This window comes from Perissodus microlepis, chromosome 9, assembly GCF_051167445.1.
Source record: "Perissodus microlepis isolate ML-2025 ecotype Zambia chromosome 9, ASM5116744v1, whole genome shotgun sequence".
NCBI lineage: Eukaryota > Metazoa > Chordata > Actinopteri > Cichliformes > Cichlidae > Perissodus > Perissodus microlepis.
The window spans coordinates 18,837,271-18,859,480 of record NC_140469.1 but is presented as its reverse complement, the minus strand read 5'-3'; the positions used below and the strand labels follow the sequence as shown (position 1 = coordinate 18,859,480).

General features: G+C 42.4%; 4 protein-coding genes across 5 annotated transcripts in view; 3 read left to right on the top strand and 1 right to left on the bottom strand.

Annotated features, from left to right (window-relative positions):
- Nucleotides 1–5,976, top strand: part of dlgap1b (discs, large (Drosophila) homolog-associated protein 1b) — a 94,907-nt gene extending 88,931 nt beyond the window's left edge. The window contains exons 9-12 of one of the 2 annotated variants that reach the window (XM_084939451.1): nucleotides 74–489; nucleotides 1,629–1,720; nucleotides 2,466–2,618; nucleotides 3,172–5,976. In XM_084939451.1, coding sequence (XP_084795577.1) covers nucleotides 74–489; nucleotides 1,629–1,720; nucleotides 2,466–2,618; nucleotides 3,172–3,387 — 877 coding nt within the window. In that variant the 3' untranslated portion in view covers nucleotides 3,388–5,976. The other variant, XM_084939452.1, reaches the window with a different exon arrangement.
- A 1,157-nt stretch (nucleotides 5,977–7,133) lies between these two features.
- On the bottom strand, nucleotides 7,134–12,085 carry tgif1 (TGFB-induced factor homeobox 1). Its single transcript, XM_084939453.1, has 3 exons — nucleotides 11,704–12,085; nucleotides 9,636–9,865; nucleotides 7,134–8,854 (listed from the first exon to the last, which is right to left on the bottom strand). Exons 1-3 carry the CDS (start codon nucleotides 11,717–11,719, stop codon nucleotides 8,165–8,167), a joined length of 936 nt encoding a protein of 311 aa, XP_084795579.1. The 5' UTR covers nucleotides 11,720–12,085; the 3' UTR covers nucleotides 7,134–8,164.
- A 3,726-nt stretch (nucleotides 12,086–15,811) lies between these two features.
- Nucleotides 15,812–18,021, top strand: otud1 (OTU deubiquitinase 1). The gene has a single exon (XM_084939450.1). It carries the CDS (start codon nucleotides 16,089–16,091, stop codon nucleotides 17,448–17,450), a length of 1,362 nt encoding a protein of 453 aa, XP_084795576.1. The 5' UTR covers nucleotides 15,812–16,088; the 3' UTR covers nucleotides 17,451–18,021.
- A 2,194-nt stretch (nucleotides 18,022–20,215) lies between these two features.
- The window catches only part of kiaa1217 (KIAA1217 ortholog), a 119,404-nt gene continuing 117,409 nt past the window's right edge, over nucleotides 20,216–22,210 (top strand). Inside the window, exon 1 of the mRNA XM_084939425.1 lies at nucleotides 20,216–20,581. Coding sequence (XP_084795551.1) covers nucleotides 20,512–20,581 — 70 coding nt within the window. The 5' untranslated portion in view covers nucleotides 20,216–20,511. The remainder of the gene's footprint in view (nucleotides 20,582–22,210) is intronic.

The following is a 22,210-nucleotide window of genomic DNA, read 5'->3' as shown; positions in this document are numbered from 1 at the left end:
GATGTTTAACAGGTGAAGAATCAATAATACCTTTGTGCGTCCCACGTAAACTTATTCTTACATCTTCTCCTAGTCACCGCAGAATGACCCGCTCCAACAGTGTAACCACAGCTGTGCAGGCTGACCTCGACGACCCATCAGACGCTCCGGACCTGCCGCCGCGTCTCTGCGCCACCATGCCGCGCCAGCACTCACGCGATGCTGCCACTTCCACCGTCAGCATCCAGGGCTCTGGGAACCACTACCACGCTTGTGCCGGAGATGACTACGGGGAGGTGGGCTTTGACCCGTCCATCCTGCCTCCTCCTGACCCCTGGATGGACAACGTACCTGAACCAGAGGGTGAGGCTCTGGAGGCGGTTGGGCGATCGGTGTGCCCGCGTGACGGCCGCTGGTTCCTCAAGTTACTGCAGGCTGAGACAGAGCGTATGGAGGGCTGGTGTAAACAGATGGAGCAGGACGAGATGGAGAATGAGCTGCCTGAAGAGAGTGAGTTGATTCATTATGTTTAAATGTCATGATAAATTCTACTCTGTTATACAGTGATATTAGGTCTATTTTTCCTCCTTTCCTCCTCTCCTCTTTTGATTTGGAGGGTGCTGGTATTTGTGGTATTGGACCACAATAGCTGCTTGTTCCTGTCTCAGGCCCTCTGGCCTCCACAGACATACCGTGCATACTTATCAATAGGCCACTGCTGGGCCCAGCCACGCTTGTGTCCTCTGGATACACTGCATAACGATCTCTCACACGGGGTTTGCCGAGTGCCCCTTCAAGGCAACTATTTCATCTTGATGTAACACACAGAACAGCGCTCACCTGTATGCACACATCGAAATATGTTTTACACACGTACACTCAAACAGACATACCAGACTGAGTAAACAAGCCGCAGACTGTAAGCACTGTATTCGTACCTGTCCTTACTGCGCAGCTGATTTCATGTTTTACTGAAAATGCCATTGCGTTTGCAGCTAGTGTTTTGGTTCCAGGCAAGAGATTTTCTCACAGAACATGGATAACAGGGAGGCTGTCTCAAGGTCATATTTTCCCTGATCCCAGACTACAATGCACACGTGCACACACAGACACACTCGCACGCATCCTGAAGGGGTTGAAGTCTTTGTCTGCAGCACAGGTTCATTACTCACCCTCTCAGTTTCTAATAGCACTAGCCTTATGTACTAGCAGTTGCCTAGCAGTTGAGTCCATATCACTGATCAGTGACATTTAAATTAGTTGTGTAGCCTTTTTTATCTTATGCATGAGGCTGCGGGAAAGTCATTGTAAGAAAAATAAAAGGTTGCTGTTGAGACCAGGTGCTTGATTTGACCATGGTTAAAACATGCAGTGTTTTGCATTGTGTGTTTAATGATTTTGTATTTTTGGAAAAAGAATTGTGAAATATAATTGGATTTCTGTCATTCTCATCTGATGTTCACAGATGTTTTGTATTTTGAAATGCTCGTATTAAGCAGGTTTCTAGTCCATCCTTTTTTGTTGCATAACTAATGCAGCCCCTCTGTTAGTGGTGCAACATGCCTGCAGTATGCAGTCCTGTGAGTAATTGCATTGTGTGGGTGTATGGGTGTGTGTGTGCATGCATGTGCGTCTGTGTCTTTCTGCAGTCCTGGGTAAGATCCGCAGTGCAGTGGGGAGTGCCCAGCTGCTGATGTCCCAGAAGTTCCAGCAGTTCCGGGAGCTGTGTGAGGAGAATCTGGTATGTGTCACCTCATCCTCTGCATGCTCCCCTCAGCCCTCCCCCACACTGACATCATCCTGCACAAATCACTCTGACAGGCCAGGCCAGAACTCATTTACTATGCATCTACTATAGACATCACATCTTTGCAGTCACTCGCAGATGAAAGGAAAGAGCATGGCTGCGTGGATATCTGAATGCTGATCCCAGGATTTACATATCTTCATTAAAACCCAGAGATTTATGTTTTTTGTGCCTTTTGTTAAAAATGTAAAATTCTGTTGCATTATTTATAGATTATTTAACAAACATTTAAGCTATTTAAAAACAGCAAGATTTATTTAACTAAAAAAATCATTTTTGTCTTTTACTAACTGAGAAAAAAATCCAAAAATATACAATTGGAATACTGCTGTGTTTGTGTTTATGTAGCAATGGATCCCTTAACCTTCTTAAGTGAAGGATGACAAGATGGACTTAACAAACTGTTTTTTAATCACAGCAGATCAATGATGCAGACCAACTCCAGTACTCCCACTTATCACAATATGATGCAACTGTCTCACCTGATTTATAGAAAATCTGTTCCACTGCAGTTCTAAAAAATGTTTGGCTAAACAGTTAAAGCCAATTTTGTGATTCCTCTAACTCCTGTTAAATATTATAGAGCAATAGTATTTTTTCGAAAAAGTGTGTGATAATCCTATAAACCGTATTAATTTTTTTATGTGTGGTTTCCATGCATGTGATGTTTGTGTATCAGAATCCAAATGCGCACCCGCGGCCCGTCTCTCAGGACTTGGCTGGATTCTGGGACATGCTCCAGCTGTCCATTGAGAACATTAGCCTGAAGTTTGATGAACTCCACCAACTGAAAGCCAACAACTGGAAACCTCTGACTCCTCCAGAAATTCAGGTGCTGACACATATGGCAAATACGAGCTTCAGCCAACTCCATTTTAAATAATCAAATGACCTAACTGCAGTGTTGTTTTGGAATGCTCCACTAACCCGCATGCTATCTTCTGTCATTACTGTATACTTTGAATTGTAAGTCCTAATGATTTACAGTTAGGCTTTGTTGTAGCATGCTTACATGTGTTGCTTACTGTCATGTCGGCTGCCTGACGCCATCACTTGTATTTGTGTGTTTTGTTCTGTCTTGTCGACAGTGAGCCGCTTTTGAGAAGCCACTCTACCTGCCATGCACCGTTGGGGCCTGTCCATCTCCAATGGTCTTTTACCTCACGCAATGGCCACCATCGTGCTGTCTTTCCCCACACAAATGGCTGCCACTGTGAACCATAACCTCATTAAAAATTGCATGCTTATGCCGGCAACAGCCACACCGCTCTTGCTAACCCTCATGCAAACCGGCTGCAGTCGTGTCGCTCGTCCATGTGTTTACCTGCAGCTTGCCATAAGGACTCTCTGGTCTGTCTTTAAGACTATTTGTCATTCCTGTCCAGGAGAGAAGGATGCCTCCTCCTGTGCCAAAGAAGCCCCAGAAGGGCCACCCTCCCCTGGCTAGGGACCGCTCCCTGGAGAGCTCTGAGCGCCAGCGTCTGGAGGCTCGCAAACGCCTGCTAGCTGCCAAACGCGCCGCGTCAGTTCGGCAGAGCTCTGCTACCGAGAGCGCAGACAGTATCGAGATCTATATTCCTGAGGCTCAGACCAGACTATGAGACACACAAACTCATATAACAACACACAGGTCCAGTACACTGTCCCATAAACACAATAGCACTGAATGGTAATGCTACGGTGCTAACATACTGTAACATAATCACATTTTTTGCAGACTTCCCAGATCACTGTGAAGTCAGTTGCTATGGAAGCTGGTTGAAGAAGTAATGTACACTTACAGTATTTATTTATTAATTAATTAATTTATCTTTCTGTCTCTTCTTCCCTTCATTTCCTTCTCCCAGCTTTGATGTAGCACTCCCTCTGTTCCTTGTACCTCCACCTGCTCGTTGCTCCCAAAGAATTATCTCACTAATCCCCACGTTTTAAGTGACCTGATATTACAAAGATAAGCCTGGTGTAGCACAGCAGTGTTGCTTCACAGGGATATGTTTCAGGAGCCCAGGACGCAATAACATGGTGGAGGGATTCTGCGCGTGTGTAGGTGCTTATATGTCTATACGTGCAAACACACAGGCAGTTGTAAGTGATGTATTTAATCTATCAGATCAACTGAAGAGACCAGACCAGAATCATTCTTGATATTTATTATGTTATATTTTCTATTAAAAAAATCTAGTTTTTAAAAAGAAATCAATATCTGACTCTAAGAGTACTACAGCCACAAAAGTCTGTGTTTTGTCTATTGAGGTCACATTTTAAAACGTAATATTAAAAAGCCTGCTTATAGAGGCAGCTGGTAACACAGTTCACCTTCTGCCTGAAAGTGGGTCCTTCCAGTTGCAAGAGGGCGACTCTATAGGAAAGGTCAAGAGGTTAGATTTTACTCCTCCAGGTTCAGCAAAGTGGCTCCTCAGACAGTAGGAGTTAGGTTTTCGGCCTCTGCAAAGAGTGCGGTACCCTGAAAGGTTCCCAAAAAATGCCACAAACCGAATATGTGTTGTATGTGTGACAGGATGAGCGTGTGCGTGTTTTGGTTAACTTGTTTGTTTCAAAAGTGCTTCCTATTTTTCTAGGTCTAAAGGGTCCTAGCTGTAATCGAAGATTAAGGTAGCAGCATCAGCAGACTGTAAAACAAATCACCCGTCTTGTCTGAATTGAGACTGAGCAGAACAAGTTTGTATAAAGGATATATAATGACATGAAGTGCATGCTTACACAAGGTAACTGATATTTTTGTCTTTTTTAACAGATTTATTCCTTACTCACACCACGTTTAAACTCTTCAGTGTAACAGACTAAGCTAAAGGACTCATATGGTACAATACTGGTAGTTGTACGATATTTTATTATGTCATTTTTAGACAAGAAGAGTTTATGGACAGTATTGAGACTACGGGACTGAGAAAGGACTATTTCTCCTCACTGTGTGTGCACTCCCTCTGCCTCTAAATGAAGCAATTATTTGAAGGTCATAAAGAAAAAAAAATCCAGTTTCTAATATTTTGTATTAGTGTTTAATTTATTGATTAGGAGAACAATGACTGTTTATTGCCATTGTTATTATATTATTATTATTATGCACTGAAAACAAGGCCCTTATACTGTGTTTGTGTTTTATTTATGTTCTCCAGCATGACAGGCGCCTTTTTTGTCTTTTCCGTTTCAGTGATCAGCCTTAATTTCTATCGCGCTAGTCGAGCACAACTGCAGTCTCAGGGGAAGATGTGTGTGTGTGTGTGTGTGTGTGAGTGAGTGTGTGTTTGCGTGTTGGCGAGGTTCAGAGAGAGAGTGTGACTGACTTCATCTGACTGTATATGACCCATATTGTTGTCTCTTATTGTACATAATTCCTGCCAGCAGGATAGGCCATGATCTTAATAAAGCAACCAGTGTCCATACCATATTCTCAATTATGTTTCTACTGAGCGTCTCAACCCGGCTTACTGCAGTAAAACAAGGTACTTCTGTCAGCTGCTTGAATGTGGAGACAATCCCGAGTCAGTTTATGGTCACTTAATTCTTCACGGACTAGCAGAACTTTGGTGTGTAGTCCAATTTTCTGTATTGATCTGATAAAGTTGTGTGCCATTGGATAACTATAGGAAACATGGTATATTCCTGTTATTTGTCCCACAATGTTGAACTACTACCTGAGCTTTTCATCGAGAGACGTGTGAAGATGATGTAACCATACAGTATGATTTGTAACTCCTTTAGTTGGTCAATAAATATTTTTAGAGAGGGTGCTTATAAGTATAGTTCAAACTTCATGCCATTTAATATAGACAAAGCTCATTTTAGTACTTTTTCTTTGGAACTTGTTTTAAGTCAAACTGTCTGTCGAATAAACAATTCATTTATTTATGTTTATTATATTAACATATCAATATAACCCTCCTGGTATAGCAGGGAGTTAGAAACCAGAATGTTGGATTGTGCTTTAATTGCTAAACTCACTCCAGCAGTCCTGGCAAATCTGAAACTTGTGATGTAGTTATATTAAGAGAAAAACCTTCAAATAAACATTTGTACATACATGAATGTTTCCCTATGTAAATGTAAACTAAAAGAACAAAACAACATATTACAAGCAGATATACATTTTGTAATTAATGTTATTACACTCTTGATGTTATGGCACGTGTATGAGCTCTTATCAGCATTAAAAAACCTCATTGCCATAATTTTGTTGTGTTCATTTCTTTCCTGTCACATGTGTTCTCAATTAGAATATAATTAAACCGATTACAAGGCCAGCGTGGTGTGTTTTTAGGGCATTTCCCATCCGCAGGGGCGGATCCCCATAATTAGACGCCGCTTTTGGCCTCGGCTTAGCCTTGACGTTTCTGTACGTGCAGCTTCTGGTGATTTGTCATTCACACATCAGTCGTGCTGAGGCGAGGCGTACTGGCTTCGGTGGCTAGAGTTAGGGTAAAGGGTTGTGGGGGTGTTGTCTCTGTGTATGGCCTGCCCTGGGTCAATCTACCCATCATATGGTCTACTATGGTGGGCTGCATCTGCCTACTTGTGTGCCTGGAGGTCTGTTTAAACCCTTAGTGATTACATCATTTAGATTAGACCCAACCTCTGCCACAACTGCTGTCACCTCTGACAGGAACCGACAAAAGGTTCAAAAGGAATCCTGCCTGTTCCACCTATTATGCTATTAAATGAGTTAATGTTTCATCAGTTGATCAAAAGTTAGCCTATCAAATATGATAATGCAGCATGTATAAATGCTGAATTTGTCAGTGCTACATGGTATTAACTGCAGTTCAATTGCATTCAACCCCTGATCTTGAGTGGTTACATATCATAGCCTGCTAGTTAGTGAACAGGTAACGTTGCGGATTATCATTTTAATGAAGAGGTTTAAAAAAAGATCCCCTTAAAATCCTAAAAGTAAACTGCTGTTCAGCTTAAAAGACAGGTATAATAACAAAAACAGTAAGGTGTACCTGCCTGACCTAATACAGAGAAGCATTGCCAGATGGGAACAGCTGTACTCATATGTAAGCTTCCTTACACTGACTTTATTGGCACGTAAACCCTGTCAGCGAGAAAGTGTTGACGTCTGCTGTTTCCCGGTGTTAATTTATACAGGATTATGCTAATGCATGGGAGCTGTTTTAATGCATTCGCACACACAGGACTGCATCCTGTAGAAAGACAGGAATGCTACACTATTGTTTTCTCATATTCCCTTCTTTTATATACACTGAACAATTAAACTAAACACACTACTCCCAACATTAAGGGATAAATGTGTGCAGTAGAGTTAAGTGATCTGAATGATCCAAAGCAGGGCAAAATACTTGAATAAAAATGATCAACTCTGAGATGTAGAAAAAACAAAACTTTATTTGAATCCCATGTGACCCCTAGTTGCCACAAACATTGCACAGTATGAAAAGAAATCACATCATTGGGCATCATGTCACATTAACTATACACATGGTCCTATTATACAAGGAAATGTTTTTTGGTGATTTTTTTTTTTAAAAAAGGGCTGTTTTTTTTGTCAGGTTGTAAAACAGCAAATGCAGAAAAACATATGTAGTGTTTAATTTTTCCAGTCCACTGGCCGTCATTTTTCGCTGAGTGATGGGATAAAGGCTCATGCTAAGAACCTGCTACATTGGTCTTATGAAACACCCCTCGGTGACAAAAAGAAAAGTTTAAAAAAAAAAGAAGCATAAAGAGTTTTTTCCTTTTAAAAATAGCTAAAAGTAAATAACAAAAATCAAAAACTATACTTATGAAAACAAACATTTACTACAGTAGTGAATAAGTTTGTCATAGATGCCAAGAGCAAAGTATTTTTAAGACACTGAGACGACCTTCCTCTGCCTTTAGTGTGCAAACAAACAAGGCAGACCAATCATGAACTGATCTCTGAAATGTTGAATAATAATAATAATAATTAAAGAAAAAAAAAAATTAAAACGTGTGGGTGCGACCAATCCACCTGACCGATCTGTGAAGGAGGACTGATTCTTGCTCTTGCTCCGTTTACTACAATACAGTATAATGGAAAGACATAAAGACAGGCAGCATTGTTCTGATAACATTTTTGGTCCCTGTGTGCAAATAAAATACACATGTAGATACATAAAGATACATGTATATGAAATGTATAAACAACTTACAGCCAAGGCACCTCGATACGGTTTTTCTTTTCTTTTTTTTGTTCAATAAGAAAGAAAAAAAGCATCCATGTCAATTTGATTGGTATACCAAAAATAGAAATGGTCAGGCTTTCGTGTGGATTTTGTTCTTTGTTACGTGCAGACGAGTCACTGAAACGAAGAGTTCCACAGCTGAGATGCAAAGTCAGTCTCTAGTTCCTCCTCTTCTGTCAACTTTCCTCCTTTAAGCGACCAGCTGTTTGGCCTGCAGCTCCATCTCTGCAGCCCGTTTGAGGGCCACATCCACCAGGAGCTGGAAACCGCTGAAGTCTTGTGTGAGGTCTGGAGGGGTGGGGGGAGGGGTGTTGAACAGCCCACTGCGGGGGCTCAGGTTGCCTTCTATGCTGGTGCTGCTGAGGATGGTGGTAGTGGGGGTGGGGGTGGGGGTGGCGTTGGGTAGTGGCTGACTGCCTGGCCCTTCTTCCCGGCACCTAAGCAGCGCTTGAGCCTGCACGGCATGCAACAACTCAGCTGCCCTGTCACAGTTCATGCCGGGCGCGCTGGGGTGGGAAGCTGTCGGGCTGGTTTGCATTGCTGTGGTGACAGTAGTGTGACAGATGACAGAAGGCCGGGTGGGCACGAGCCCAGGAGACGGGGACGCGGAGGTCGGAGAGGGCACGGTGGGGGACACCGCTTTTCTCAGGACGCTGGGCACGGCGGGGTCGAAGCTAGACGGGTGCAGGACCCGTTTGTCGTAGCTCTCTTCTGTGGCTGCCGCGGGGCTGCTGTGTTTCGGGGACTGGGAGCTGTCAGAGAAGCTGTCACCAGCTTTGCTACCTTTCCTGGATATGGTGAACTGGTTGGGATCTTTGCCATCTTTCCTCAGCATCTCCGGGAGAAGTCTCCGGCGTGCGTTAATGAACCAGTTGCACACCTGCAGAAGACGATAACAACAACAACAACCCACACAGTCAGAAAGGCGCGTCACATGGCTCGCTTCCATTCTGCCTTGCGCTTTGAAAGAAAATCTGCTGGTACATTTATCCCCAGGTGCAGTCTGCACATGTTAGCAGAGAAATCGAGTGAAAGGTAAACCCTACCTATCACATGCTGACATTTCACACACCGCAACCATTTCCTGTTTTAATCATTTCACTACTGCAGAAATGACAAAAGACACCTCTGATTATAAGCTAACCCCTTTTTAATAAAGGTCAGTTTAGATTTAGAAATCATGTCTTGAAAATAGTTTTGAATAAAAAAATAAATCTCTTTTGTAATAGCAGCATTCACAGTTCACTCCACTCTTTTTCTCAGTCCTCCAGGCTAGTCGTAACTGGCTTAGGGAGCCTTTCAGCTCTAACTATGTAAATGACTCCGCATTGTTCCCAGACAGCTGGGATAGAAAAGGGGCTAGAGGGAGGGAAATTCCTGTCCAAGTGCCTCGGCCAAGCCCACAGCACACAGGGAGTAAGTTTACTCACTTTGTCTCAGACTTTTATGTTGCAACATCAAGCTGATCTGGATGACCTTCAATTCACAGTGTGTATGTGTCATGATTTGTTTGTGATCCAGACAGGAAATGATTCAGTCAAGCTGACACTTGTTTCCTCTTGACTTTTACAGTGGTCTATTTACACTCTCTGGGCTTAATGGCAGAAAAAAACCAGCTTCAGGTGGTACTATCTTTTTTCCGTCAGAATCTGTGCCCGTACCTGCAGTGTAGAGAGCTGGGTCTGCTTGGACAAAAGGGCTTTCTCCTGTTCAGAGGGGTAGGCGTTGTAACGGTGCTCATACAACCAGTCCCTGAGGATCTGAACGGACTCCTTGGGCAGATTTCCCCGCCGTTTTCTCTTCCCACTGCTCCCTGCGCTGGACGACAGATCCAGAGGGGCGTCCACGCTGTCCTCATCGTCAGTCTCGCTGCCCGACAGCATCATCAAACCTAAAAATCACGAGCGAGTGCAAGAGAAGGACAAAAAAAAAAAAAAAGAGCATATGAGGCCAGGACAAAGAAGAATTTATATCCTCTAATGTCAAGCCACCCCGTTGTCAGAGCGGCTCTGCCACAGCCGCTCAAGTTGTCTGGGAGGCAGCTGATGTGTCAGAAGCAAGCTGTCAAGTTCAGCCATGTGATTCATATAAGGAGCCAGGGAGGGTGTGAGGAGGAGGAAGAAGGGGAGGGTGGATGTAGAAAGGGGGGGACGTCACAAAGGCTAGCCTGATGCTGTGTCAGTTATAAAACCTGCCTCAACAAATACAAGCCAGGTCTATTCTAGACAGGCTGATAGCTGGCATAGCAACAATCTCTGTGTAAAAGGGGAGAGTTGGTTTTGAAGAACAGGAGCGCTGAATCTGAAAGATTACAGAGTCTGTATTTTTTCTTTTTTTTAAATGGGAGGCTTAGGATCTAATCAAAGTCAATCATGATCAAAGGAAGTGCTCTGAATTGCTTTGAATGTCAAGAATACAGCCCAGGCAAACTGACGTGCTTTTGAACTGCTTTTAAATTTGTCCCATTTTCCATCTGGCATATTATATATTACATTTTTAGTCCCATTTAGTAACTAACCAATACAAAACCTTAATATGCGTCCCTGCTCTTTAAGATAAAGACGCACTGAGGTTTATTAAAGACTGGCTCCTGTGATTTTAGGTCAATATTTACACCTGGACACCAGCACCTAGGCTACTGTACGGGAAGCCAAGCGGTCATAGCGAATAAAACAGGCCAGGATATTTATTGTACAACCGTGAGCTCCCGGGCAAACTAGTGGGAAAGATGTAAGAAAGTTCCCAAGTCAAGAGTGGCCAACAGGATGAGGTAATTACGTAGGTTGGAGAGGCGAAGGGGGAGGGGAGACCTGTTGCAAATAAGCGTCTCCAGACTAAACAAAAGAATCCAGGGCTGCCTGCTCCTTTGTACGCGTTTCAAAAGTTACTGCTCGCAAACAGCGACTTTGGCGCAAACTTTCCACCAGCCGAAATACGTCGCTTCCACAGAAAGGCCAGAAAAAATACATTTTAACCCGAGAAACACGACAGTTTTTCTAAGTTTGAACAACTTGTAAGAGGGTTCTTTTGTGTGCGTGCGTGCGCGAGCGAGCTGCACCACGAGGTCCATGAATGTAACAAGGCAACAGCAAGTTCCCACAATGAGGTCAGGATGAACATTAGCCTACATTTGGATTTTGGTCATATCTTAAAGGCGCTGGGGGCTGTTTCCATTCGCTGTTCGTGACTAAAAAAGATAATAAAAAAAAAACCTCGATATTTTGTAAAGCTTACAGGCTGCCAAAATGTAACAACCCCTGAAGTCACAACAGTCGCACAACTTTTGACTTGTATCGACTATCACCACTTGTCAAGAACCAAAAAACTTCTTCACAAATGTAGCTTATATGAGGTTTCCACCGTAACAGAAAAAAAAAAGCGAAAGCGTCTTTTAAATCATTCTGAAAGTTGTCCCAGTTTATACCGCGACTAGGAAAACAACACACGGCGACACAGTCGTGCGTTAGCCTATTGTGTGAAAACTTGAATAAAGCACATTTAGATAACCTAAAACGGTGGCTAAACCTTGCTATTGTCGACTTTTGACATCGCGCCAACACATGGCAGAAAAAGCCCCCCTGTCATGTCTGGAAAGGAAACAATAGACTGCATGGTTTGCATATGAGGGGAACGGTTCTGTTACTCATTCTTTAACGTCGTCTCCGTCTAAAGTCGTTTCTTTTTTTCTTCCCTTCTACATTAATGTTATTTTTTTAAAATCCCACCTACCCTTTTTGGTCTTCATCTTGAAAAATGCCCGCTTATTCCTCGGCAAGCGGAGAAGACAAATTCTCTGTCAGAGCTGTGTTTTCCCCCCTAGATATCCCCAGCGTGTATCCGAAATCTCGAAAATCCTTGTTCATTAAAAAATGCTTCTTTTCTCCCGTTTTAGATGTTCTTCTCTCTTCTAGTCGTCCTTCTTTGGAGACTTGAGGTGGCAGGAGAGGGGGGGTGGGGGTTGTGGGTTACCTGAGATCTCTGCGTCCCTTTCTGCTCAAAGCCCCTTTTCTCATTGACTGTGTGTTTGATCCTGAAACTGGGTGACAGCTATCTTTGACAGCTGCGTGACTAAACGCAAAGATCCTCCCACCACCAGTGGAGAACAGGAAAAATCTCTGACATCAGCATGGCTTGTTCCACTGACATGAATACAGTCTTGCTGAGCTTTAACTGCTGCACACTCTACTAATAAAGTGAATATATATCTATATAGATATATAGATATATAATATGCAGAAAGCGTTGTTTAGGCGGGAAAGCAAAATGACAACAATAGCAGACTGGGGGAAAGCACTGCGGACCTCGTGGTAACACCTACAGATTAAAAATAACTAAACTAACCACAGTAATTTAAAACATATATATAGCACATTATTGCTACAGGCTATGCCGCATATTTCCGAATGAGCGTCGGTGTGTTTTTGTGGTGCAAGCTTCATCGCCTTATCACAGTCTGTGGTTTATCACCTTTCGTATCGCTTGTTTACATCGTGAAGAATTACCTTCACGTACTCCCAACAATAATTCTTCTGCATGCGAGTGCTTTTTAACAATGTGGCTTCGTATAGGCTGCTGCAGTGTGTTACAATAGGGGCCTCGTGTTGTGTTTATGGTAATAGCAGAAAATCTCGTGTTTATACTACTGTGCATCCCCCTCCTCCTCCTCCCGTGTTGTGACTGTAGTAGTCCATTCTTCTGTATCCCTATAGATACGCGTGAAACGTGTTTCTTATGCGCTATCGATGTCACCCCGATTGAATTGTAAACATTATATAAGGAGAAGCTGCTGTAATTTCTCACAGGAATGAGGAAATGCTTAAAAAATACAGTGTGGACATGGGTGTAGCTGCGGGATATATTGATCAAACCTTGCAGCAGCTGGAGGTTAGTGCACCAGCTCGGCTTACTAAAGACAACAGCAGCACTGCGAAGAAAACGATCAATGCCTTCATTTGTATGCGGTGCACAGCCATGCGACAGCTGCTGTAGCATCGTTTCTTTGCATGCATTTGTTCCAGACGTGCATTCAAGTGCTCTTTGCGGAAGCTAAATGTCGCCTCCGCGTGCGCACAAGCGGAACTGTACGTGAATGCAACGCGGCGTGCAGACACGAGGTCCTCGGGGTCCCTCTGGTGGTGATTTAATTGCACTGCAATTCAGGCGAAAATAAGGAAGGAAAGAAGTTGCTTTAAATGTGGAAGTGTTATATAGTCAAAAAAAGATTCAGAATTAACTGAACTGAACTGCCCTTTTTTTTTTTTTACAATGACATACTATGGTAAAACTTTATAGCACGGCCCACGACTAAGAGTGCAATTCTGCTTGAACTAAATGGAATTTCCACTGATTTTACAATAAATACAATGTACTTATATTTACCTACAAATAATTAGCAGTAGATACTCTAGAATAAGGGTGTGATAGTTAAAAGCTTTTACAAAAGAGAAGAAATAATTGTAATGTAAACAATTTTAAGTAGTGTCTAATTTCTGGGTGTTTTAGTGGAAAAACCAACAAAATTTCCACAGCTTACATCGTAAATACACTGTGCTTTTAGGCACGCAGGCCGTATTGTGTAGTGGCTTTACCTTGCCTTGTTACATTTCTATTATGCATTACACTGGTGTGCATCATATTATATTCGACAAGTCCTCTTGTATTACATGTGACAATGTGATGAAGACTATTTCTCCCTTTCCTAATTAAAATTAAACACTAGCAAACACTGCAGGACATCTGCCCATGTGATCTTATAATGATGAAGCAAAATCAAACCTTATTTTTTTGCTTGGAAATAATATTCAACATACAACCAGAACTTTCAAAAGGACTGTGAGAAAACAAAACAAAACAAAAAAATGTATTAATGTGAAAGAAGAAAGACTCCCAAAGAATAATTTGGGTTTTATTTATATTAAACACAAGAGAAATGACAATAAACTTTTCTTATTAGCTATGAAAACTTTTATTTATACTTTTCTGTTTTATTTCTCTTTGGCTCTTTTTCTTATTTTCTCTTTTCTGCTTTTTGCCCTTTTATGATGAAGATGAGGAGAAAGAGGACAGATCATTGTCCCTTCTCTGATGCATCTTAAAATACCTGGAAATTATGTACTACATAAAATTACTTAGAGTATAATTTGTGTCTGATTTCCTGTTGAATACACTAGCCAAAATGAATGTATAATGTGTAATGATAGTATAATGATTGATGTAAATACTTGAATTATTACCTCCTTACTCTGTTGTATTTGTCGGTTAATGCAATTACATTGTAATTTCAGGTCAAATACATGTAAAGTCAAGGGGAATTTCACCTTTAGTCACAGGCCGTATTAGAAAGTGTTATTATGTTTCAGTATACTATTACAGCATATTAAAACAAAACAAAAATAAACAGTCACCTTTACTGATTATTAATGTTAATGTTTTTTGGGGTTTTTTGCTGCTATAAATGTACATGCACTCACTGAAGTCATATTTTTATTATCAAACACAAGCAGTGTGAGTGTGTTTTCCAGCTCAGTCACTGTTAAAAATAGAGACGAGTAAGTTTGGCAGGCCAAGGCCAGCTACTGTCAGATACTAGGTATGCTTCCCATCAGTTGTGACATTAAAATAGATCAAATGATGTTTATTGATTGGCTGATTTTTGTAATTAATAATAGCAGTAATATTAATAGTCATTTAGTCTGATAGACTAGCTGTACTGATGACTAATTTTGAACATTGAGCATTTCATGCTTTCTGTATAATCAACACATTTGGCGAGCTTTTTTTTAGTCATTTCTTTTATTAATATTTACACTTACTATGACGGGAATTCAGTGGTGATGTAAGACGACAAATAAAGCTCAGTGTTTGTTTTATACTTTCCAGACCGAGATAACACTGCACTTGTTTAATGAATGTTTTTATGTTTATTTTGTAGGATTAATAACAAGAGCCACATAAGTCTGTTTAGAGGGGAAACGAATGTAAAACGCTTTGTTTAAAGAATAGACACGTTAATTAGCTGAGCGGTAGCTCTGCTGCTTTACTGTTGTGTCACTCGACTCATTTGACTGTGACGCATCAAATCCTTCACATTTGTCCACGAGCGTCGCGGCTTCAGTCAGGACGACCGTGGAGAGCTGTGTGAAGTTACAGACAGCCACAACTGTACAGGAAACTGGTGGTTTTTTTCTTTCAAAATAAGATTGTTGTGGTTCAAATATCAGAATCAGAATACTTTAGGGTTCACAAAATGATGAGGTTCAACCATAATCTGGTAAATTGTTCCCATATCCGGGATTTATGGCGGACTGTGTTTTTCCTTTGTTCCAGTTCATTCGCAATAAATCAATAAATAAAAATCCTAGGCCTAATTACACTAAAACTGAGCTTTACGAACATCTGCTTTAATTAACGCTTTGCTATTCTAAAGCGAGTAATTGGATGCGCTGTTTTTATTTAGATTACCTTGTTATTTGAAGTGCTCATTTCATTTCAAGTCATCATGTTAGTAAAGAGGAAGAAAGTGTATTTGATGATTATGTGGCTATTTGAATGAAAGCAACACCACAATGGACTTTTTGAAAGTAAATTAAAACCCAGTAAACGTGGTATTCTTAGTGAACTAGTTATGAGACTTCTTAAAACATAAAAAAGCATCTTTTCTGTTAAAGCATCTTTTCCTGTTTATCAGCATGAAAACATTTTTTAAAAGTTTGACTTTTTTAAAGAAACTTTTGCTCATTGATCTAAGGCAGTAAAGCATGATCGCTCATAACGAAGACGCACGTGTGCGTAAACCATGAATTTTATTTTGAAATAATTCAACTGAAAAGTGTTTTTTGGCTTTATTTCGTCGGACTTGATTCTGTCGAAGAGGACTGGGTCCTGTTACAGTTTGGAGTCTAAAATTAGGGAGGCACCCCAACTGCAAATGACGCAAGAGGACTAAACTGGACAGTCTAGTCGTCTCTGTGTGTCAATGACAGCGGGACTCAGAGCCATGGAGACCTTCCCTACAACTTTGCTGTTGTTGATGACATGGAGAGTATTTTTAGCTATTGTTGTCATCTTTCCGTAACAGCCCAGCCGCGCCGTTCAGTATAAAGGACTCTTTCAAAATGCAGTTGTACAACAGTGTGCTGACACACTACCCGAGGTCGTCTCGCAAAGTTACAATAACTTTGTCGACCGCTTCTGCGCGTTTGAACGGGGCAAGTTCCTCTGAGGCTGACAGGCCGGGATTTACTCAACCAGACGCAACTTCGGCGACCAACGGTGATCCGGTGAGCGAGTCTGTGTCTTCCGCAAACATGCCTGCCTTGTCGTGTTACGAAGCTTCAACCATGAGGCCAATTTACTTCACCTCGACTGCTGAAATTTTAATCCGGAGACCTGATGGAGTGGAGAGGTCTGTGCCTGTGCATGTTATGAGGGAGTCCAAAGTCAAACCACCTTCCCCAGACTCTCATAGCGGTGAAACTTTACTCTGTAATGACTGCGACCCTGATGTGATAGTGGACTTGATAGATCAATTGAGCAATGGGACAGATGAGCTTTTCCCAGACTGCCCAGAACTCACTGGAAATCAGCTTACCAACAGCAACAACACCAGTGGACCCAGAATAGAAGAATACAAGAGAATGGTGGAAACTTCAGGTGGGGATGATGGAATTTCACTGACTATTACCCCCTTCAGAAGCAAGACGTGGGCCTCATTGAAAGACGAGGAGCTGGTTCCCCCCAAGGCAGTACAGCCTAAGGGTCTCATAAAAGAAGACTTTAGCTTAATGAGCACGGCCAAAGCTGCTCCAGCATCAGAAGAGAGACGGGCTTTTGAGCTCAGTGTTCTGCAGGAGTCCCCTCCACAGAGAGTCCAGGAGAGAGGGGAGATCAACGACAAAGTCGCCCGATACCTGGCTGAAGTGGAAAAGCAAAATAAGTACCTCCAGGAGAGGCACAAATACAGGTATCAAATCATTCCAGATGGCAACTGTCTGTACAGGGCTGTGTCTAAAGCCACATACGGGGACCAGTCGAGACATGCAGAGCTGAGGGAGCAGACGGTGCACCACATCGCTGACCACCTTGATGAGTTCAACCCTATCATTGAAGAGGATGTGGGGGAATTCCTGATCAATGCAGCGCAGGACGGCACTTGGGCCGGTTACCCCGAGCTTCTCGCCATGAGCCAGATGCTGAATGTCAACATCCACCTCACAACAGGGGGCAGCTTGGAGAGTCCCACTGTCTCCACCATGGTGCACTTTCTTGGAGAGGAGGATCCTTCCAAACCGGCTATCTGGCTGAGTTGGCTGAGCAACGGTCACTATGACGTTCTCTTGGACAGGTGTCTGCCAAACCCAGAGTATGAGGACTGGTGCCGAAACTCGCAGATGCAAAAGAAACGGGACGAGGAACTGGCAAAGTCGATGGCAGCCTCATTATCCAAAATGTACATTGAGCAGAATGGGTCTGTGTAAACGAAATACAGCACATTACAGAGGAATAGAGATGAATGGTTCTGCTTTGTTTCTACGTGCTTTAAATTATTGCTTTTTTTAAGGATTTTTTAAGGAGCAAAAAGACGTGCAGTGCACATACTTTGGTTCATGTCTATGCCAGCGTTTTGAAATTAACGCTAGTTGTCTCCGAAAGAGTTTGACAGTGTGTGAGTCTGTTCTTGATAGTTTGGGTGATGTTGACATGAGTGAAATTCTCTAATGCTGCTCAGATGTGGCTGAGTGTTTTTGGAGTGTACTATTTTTATTTGCCCTCTCTCAGCTGACCATTTTTTTTTTGTTTGTTTTTTGTCGTGCTTCTCATGCTTTGGCAACTACCCAATATTTTCAGACAAAGAGAAATCTGGTTTGCATTTTCCATGTGTTTAGCTACTCATTTGCACAAAATTCCTCTAAGAGTAGTTTACAGTGCTTGGTTTGTGTCTGCGAGAATGATTCAACGGTTCATTTTCCATTATTCCAGTACTTTTTCGACATTTGACAAAGAATTTCAAAATAAAGTTAAGAAAAAAACACACTAACTTGCAGTGGCTTCATTTTTAATTTACATGCTCATTGTCCCGCTATTTGTTTATCGCCTACATTTTCATAAATTTGTTATTCAGATTTAGCGATATCCACTGTTTCAACTTAGGTGTAAGGCAGTCCATAACCACCACATCACCACCACAGTTCATGCTGCAGTCATCCTCCACTCACTGGTGTCCTAAAGTGAAAAGTGATGTTGGGAATTTATTACATGATGTAGTGACCCTGCAGCCTCTCATTCAGGTCAGGCTGCCGAACTCGGTGTATTAAGGGACCACGGCTTCAATACACAGAGTACAAGGGAATGTGCTCTGTGTACTGAGCTATGTTAAAGCTTAAATAAAGGGTGCACAGTCACAGTATAGGCCAAAATGTCATTTCTGCTGTAATTGTTTTGTTTTTTATAAACTGTAGATTCTGCTTAATTTTCTAAAAACTATATAAAAGGAAAGCAAACCACCCAAATACAGCTTGCAAATACTATAAGCTAATCTCAACATATGGATGTATTCATATTGTAATAATACTTTCCTTTTTGGCATTTCACATTAATGTCTGCTGTTCTAAATACACTTGCCTGTCACTTCATTAGCTACATCTGTTCAGATGCTCACGGATACAAATATCTATTTATCAACACCTGAGTGCATTTAGGCATCTAGACATGATCAAAAACCTGCTGAAGTTCAAACTGAGCGTCAGAATGGGTAGAAGTGTCTATGAACGTGGCATTGCTGCTGGTGCCAGACTGGCTGGTCTCTGTATTTCAGACTTGCTTATCTAATGGGATGGGATCGTTGGGGTTTACAGAGAATGCTCTGAAAGAGAAAAAAGTCGAGTGAGTTTAAGTTCTGCAGCCAAAATACCAGAGGTTGGAGGAGAAAGGCCAAGGAAGGAAATACACCAGTCACATCAAGGGGTGTCGAACTCCAGGCCTCGAGGGCCGGTGTCCTGCAGGTTTTAGATCTCACCCTGAATCAACACACCTGAATCAAATGATTAGTTCATTACCAGGCCTCTGAAGAACTTCAAGACATGATGAGGAGGTAATTTAGCCATTTGAATCAGCTGCGATGGATCAAGGACACATCTAAAACCTGCAGGACACCGGCCCTCGAGGCCTGGAGTTCAACACCTGTCATTACAACCGAGTAAGAAGAGCATCGCTAAATGTGCAAAACCTTGAACCTCGAAGCGGGTGGGCTACAGCAAACAGAAGACCACACTGGGTGTTACTCCTTTAAGTTAAGAACAGCCAAAAGTTACACGGGCTCACCAAAATGAGACACAGCAGAAAACTGGAAAAACGCTGCAATGAACGAATGCTATGAATCTCATTTTCTTTTGCTTCTGCCGTTTGGTGTAAACAACATTAAAGCATGGATCCATCCTGCCTTCTATCAACACTTCTGGCTGGTTGTGTAATGGCGAGGGAGATGTCTTCTTTGCACACTTTGGGATCATAAGTACAAACTGAGTGTCATTTAATTGCTGCAGGCTGCCTGAGTATTGTTCTTGACCATGTCCATCCTTTTATGATCACAGTGTGCCCGTGTCCTGTTTCGTGAACATGACAAAGACATATAGAGAAACTTATTCAGCTGCTTTTTAAAGCCATATGTGTAATTTATGAAAAACTCATGTACTGATAAATATTGCGCCTTCCTTCCGTTAGGTGGCACTGTATGCTCCCAGATGCTCAGACAAGGTATCAATGAAGGTATTTGTATTCTTTTAAAAACAGATTACAGCGTTGGATTATCGGATACAATACGCAGAGTTAAAGTGACTACGCAGTGGTCTTCAAAAATGTGAAATGGCATGTTTTGGTATCACGGGATGCGACGACTGGGAGAAATGGTGGAAGAGTCGCTTTTTAAAGTTTTACATTTATAATTTCTAAGACCACCCAAATTAGATTTTGAACACTGATTAAGAGCTTCCTGACTCTGGCAGCTGGAAAATGTTCAAAGTGTCCGAAAATATGATATGTGGTATGCAAATCCAACATTAATATATTTTTACAGCCCCCGATTTAAACTTTATTATGAGGTTATTATGGATTCTTTACAGTGATGACGTAACGCTGCAGGCATCGTCATTTGTGTGTGTGGGGAAAAGTTTTATGATTTTTAATACGGGGGGAGGGATAGTGCCTCTCCCTGCTCCTGCGAGTCTACTACGTTCACAAGGCTTCTTAGAGCAGAGGGGCAGGTGAGAGTTGGACCGAGCTGGCTGCTTCACCGCAGTACTGGCACACAGTCAGCTCAGAGACGCACAGGGGGCAGAGGGAAAGTCATCCACGGACGCCCCTCTCCGGTGTGTAGTGTCGAAGGATTCCCACGCGCAACACGGACGGCGACGCGGTCACCTCGACGCGGTGAAGCCTCCCCACCCCACCAGCCCCCTGCTCGGAAGTTGGCTGTTACTTTTAAAACAACACAGAGAAGAGCGGTGAAGTCCTGGAGCTCTGACCTGAGAGCCTGTAACAGACATGTCGGGACACCGGGTGCAATTCGCGGACCTTCCTCCGAGTGATCATAAAGGAAGTCCCAAATCTCACAGTAAGAAAACAAATATACATATATATCTATATCTGTTGACCTTGATTTTAACAGATGCCAAGCCTAAATTATGAAAACTTTGCAGAAAATCTAAAGATGCCGTGTTTAAAGTTTTTACGCACAGTTAAATACTGCTGTTGCTTAACTTTAGTTACCCAAATAGATCCGTTACATTGCTGCTTTCCTTGTATCCTGTATCTGTGCCCTACTGTAGTCAAAACAGTTAAGCTGCCTTCTCTGCGCTGTCTTGCATTGTATTACACTCCTCTTCATGATGCAGTTATCAGCAGAAAACACAGTCAATCCTCGATGATTACATGTATTTTTATTTAAATATGAAATGTTACATGCTGCCTTTTCTGCCTTAAATAGGGTCATATTTTGTCTTGCTCACTGATATCTATGTTAATGTCATACTGCACATGTTATATATGAGTGACAGTGTGTGGCCTTTGTGTTGACCCCCTGCTTTGCTCCACTCCTCGGTGTGATCCCATTCAGTCTCCACTCAGGACACTTATCTGAAGTGGCAGTTGCCCTTTACGTGCTGCAGCTAACTTTTTCTCCTCAGGCCTCCTCTCATTGAGTGTCATGCTGTGTCTTAAGTAAGGTGACACTCAGGTTGGGGCGCATTTATTGACCACTACAACTCACAGCACAACGCTATTGGCTGTAGAACAGAGCCGGATTTGGGGACTTGGATTTAGCGCTCTTTATTGCTCTGCTGGTTTAAAGGCGTGCTTCTGATTGCATGTGAGGTGTGACAGAGTCAGCGGTGCTCGCCTCTGCTGCTGTATGCTGCAGTGTATGCACTCCAGCATGAGACACAGCTCATCTCCATAGTGACAGGTTGAGTGACAGAGCACGTGAAAAAGGATGCAATGGAAAATTGCCAGTTTGCTGCAAACCCCTCCAGAAGGGTGGCATCTATAACACACTGTGGTTCCACAACGGCACATGTGCACGGCTTGGGATTTATATCTTCGATGGCAGCTGTACTAACACCATGATGTGTGTGTTTGTGTCACATTCAGTAGTGTGCGTGTGAACAGCAGAAGTGCTGATGTTGTGTGCAGGTTAGGCTCAGCTTGTATGCAGGGCATGCTGGGTTTGATGGTGGAAGGACACAAAAGCAGCTTCAGCAGCAAACTACACATTCTGACTCAGCCCATCCATGTTTTTTGTGGGTTTTTCCCCACGCTGCTTGCTTGGAACCAGGTGATAGTGGGGTCAAGTTTCAGGCTCTTCTCTTTTTGTGATGTGCAGACACACAGCATCCACATTCCACAATAACATGAGCAACTTGACGAGTTTATTGCGAGCAATCATCTCTCATTCAAATATTGTATTAGCAGCATCAAATTAAATGTACCTGCATAGCAGCAGAACAGCAAGTCATTCATCACTCTGTTCATTTTCACAGCTATAACAGCTAATGATCTTGGCATCATATAGAGGGAACATTACAGCAGATGCGAATATGTCAACTCACATTACTGGTACTGAGGAAGCATTGTTGCTTTTGCCGCTGTGCAATTTGCATGAGTCAAAGAAGGAATCAGCAATATGTTTTTGTCGACATTGTCAAAAATACACTGTTGTTGCTGCGGCGTTTCTGCCCTGGATTTA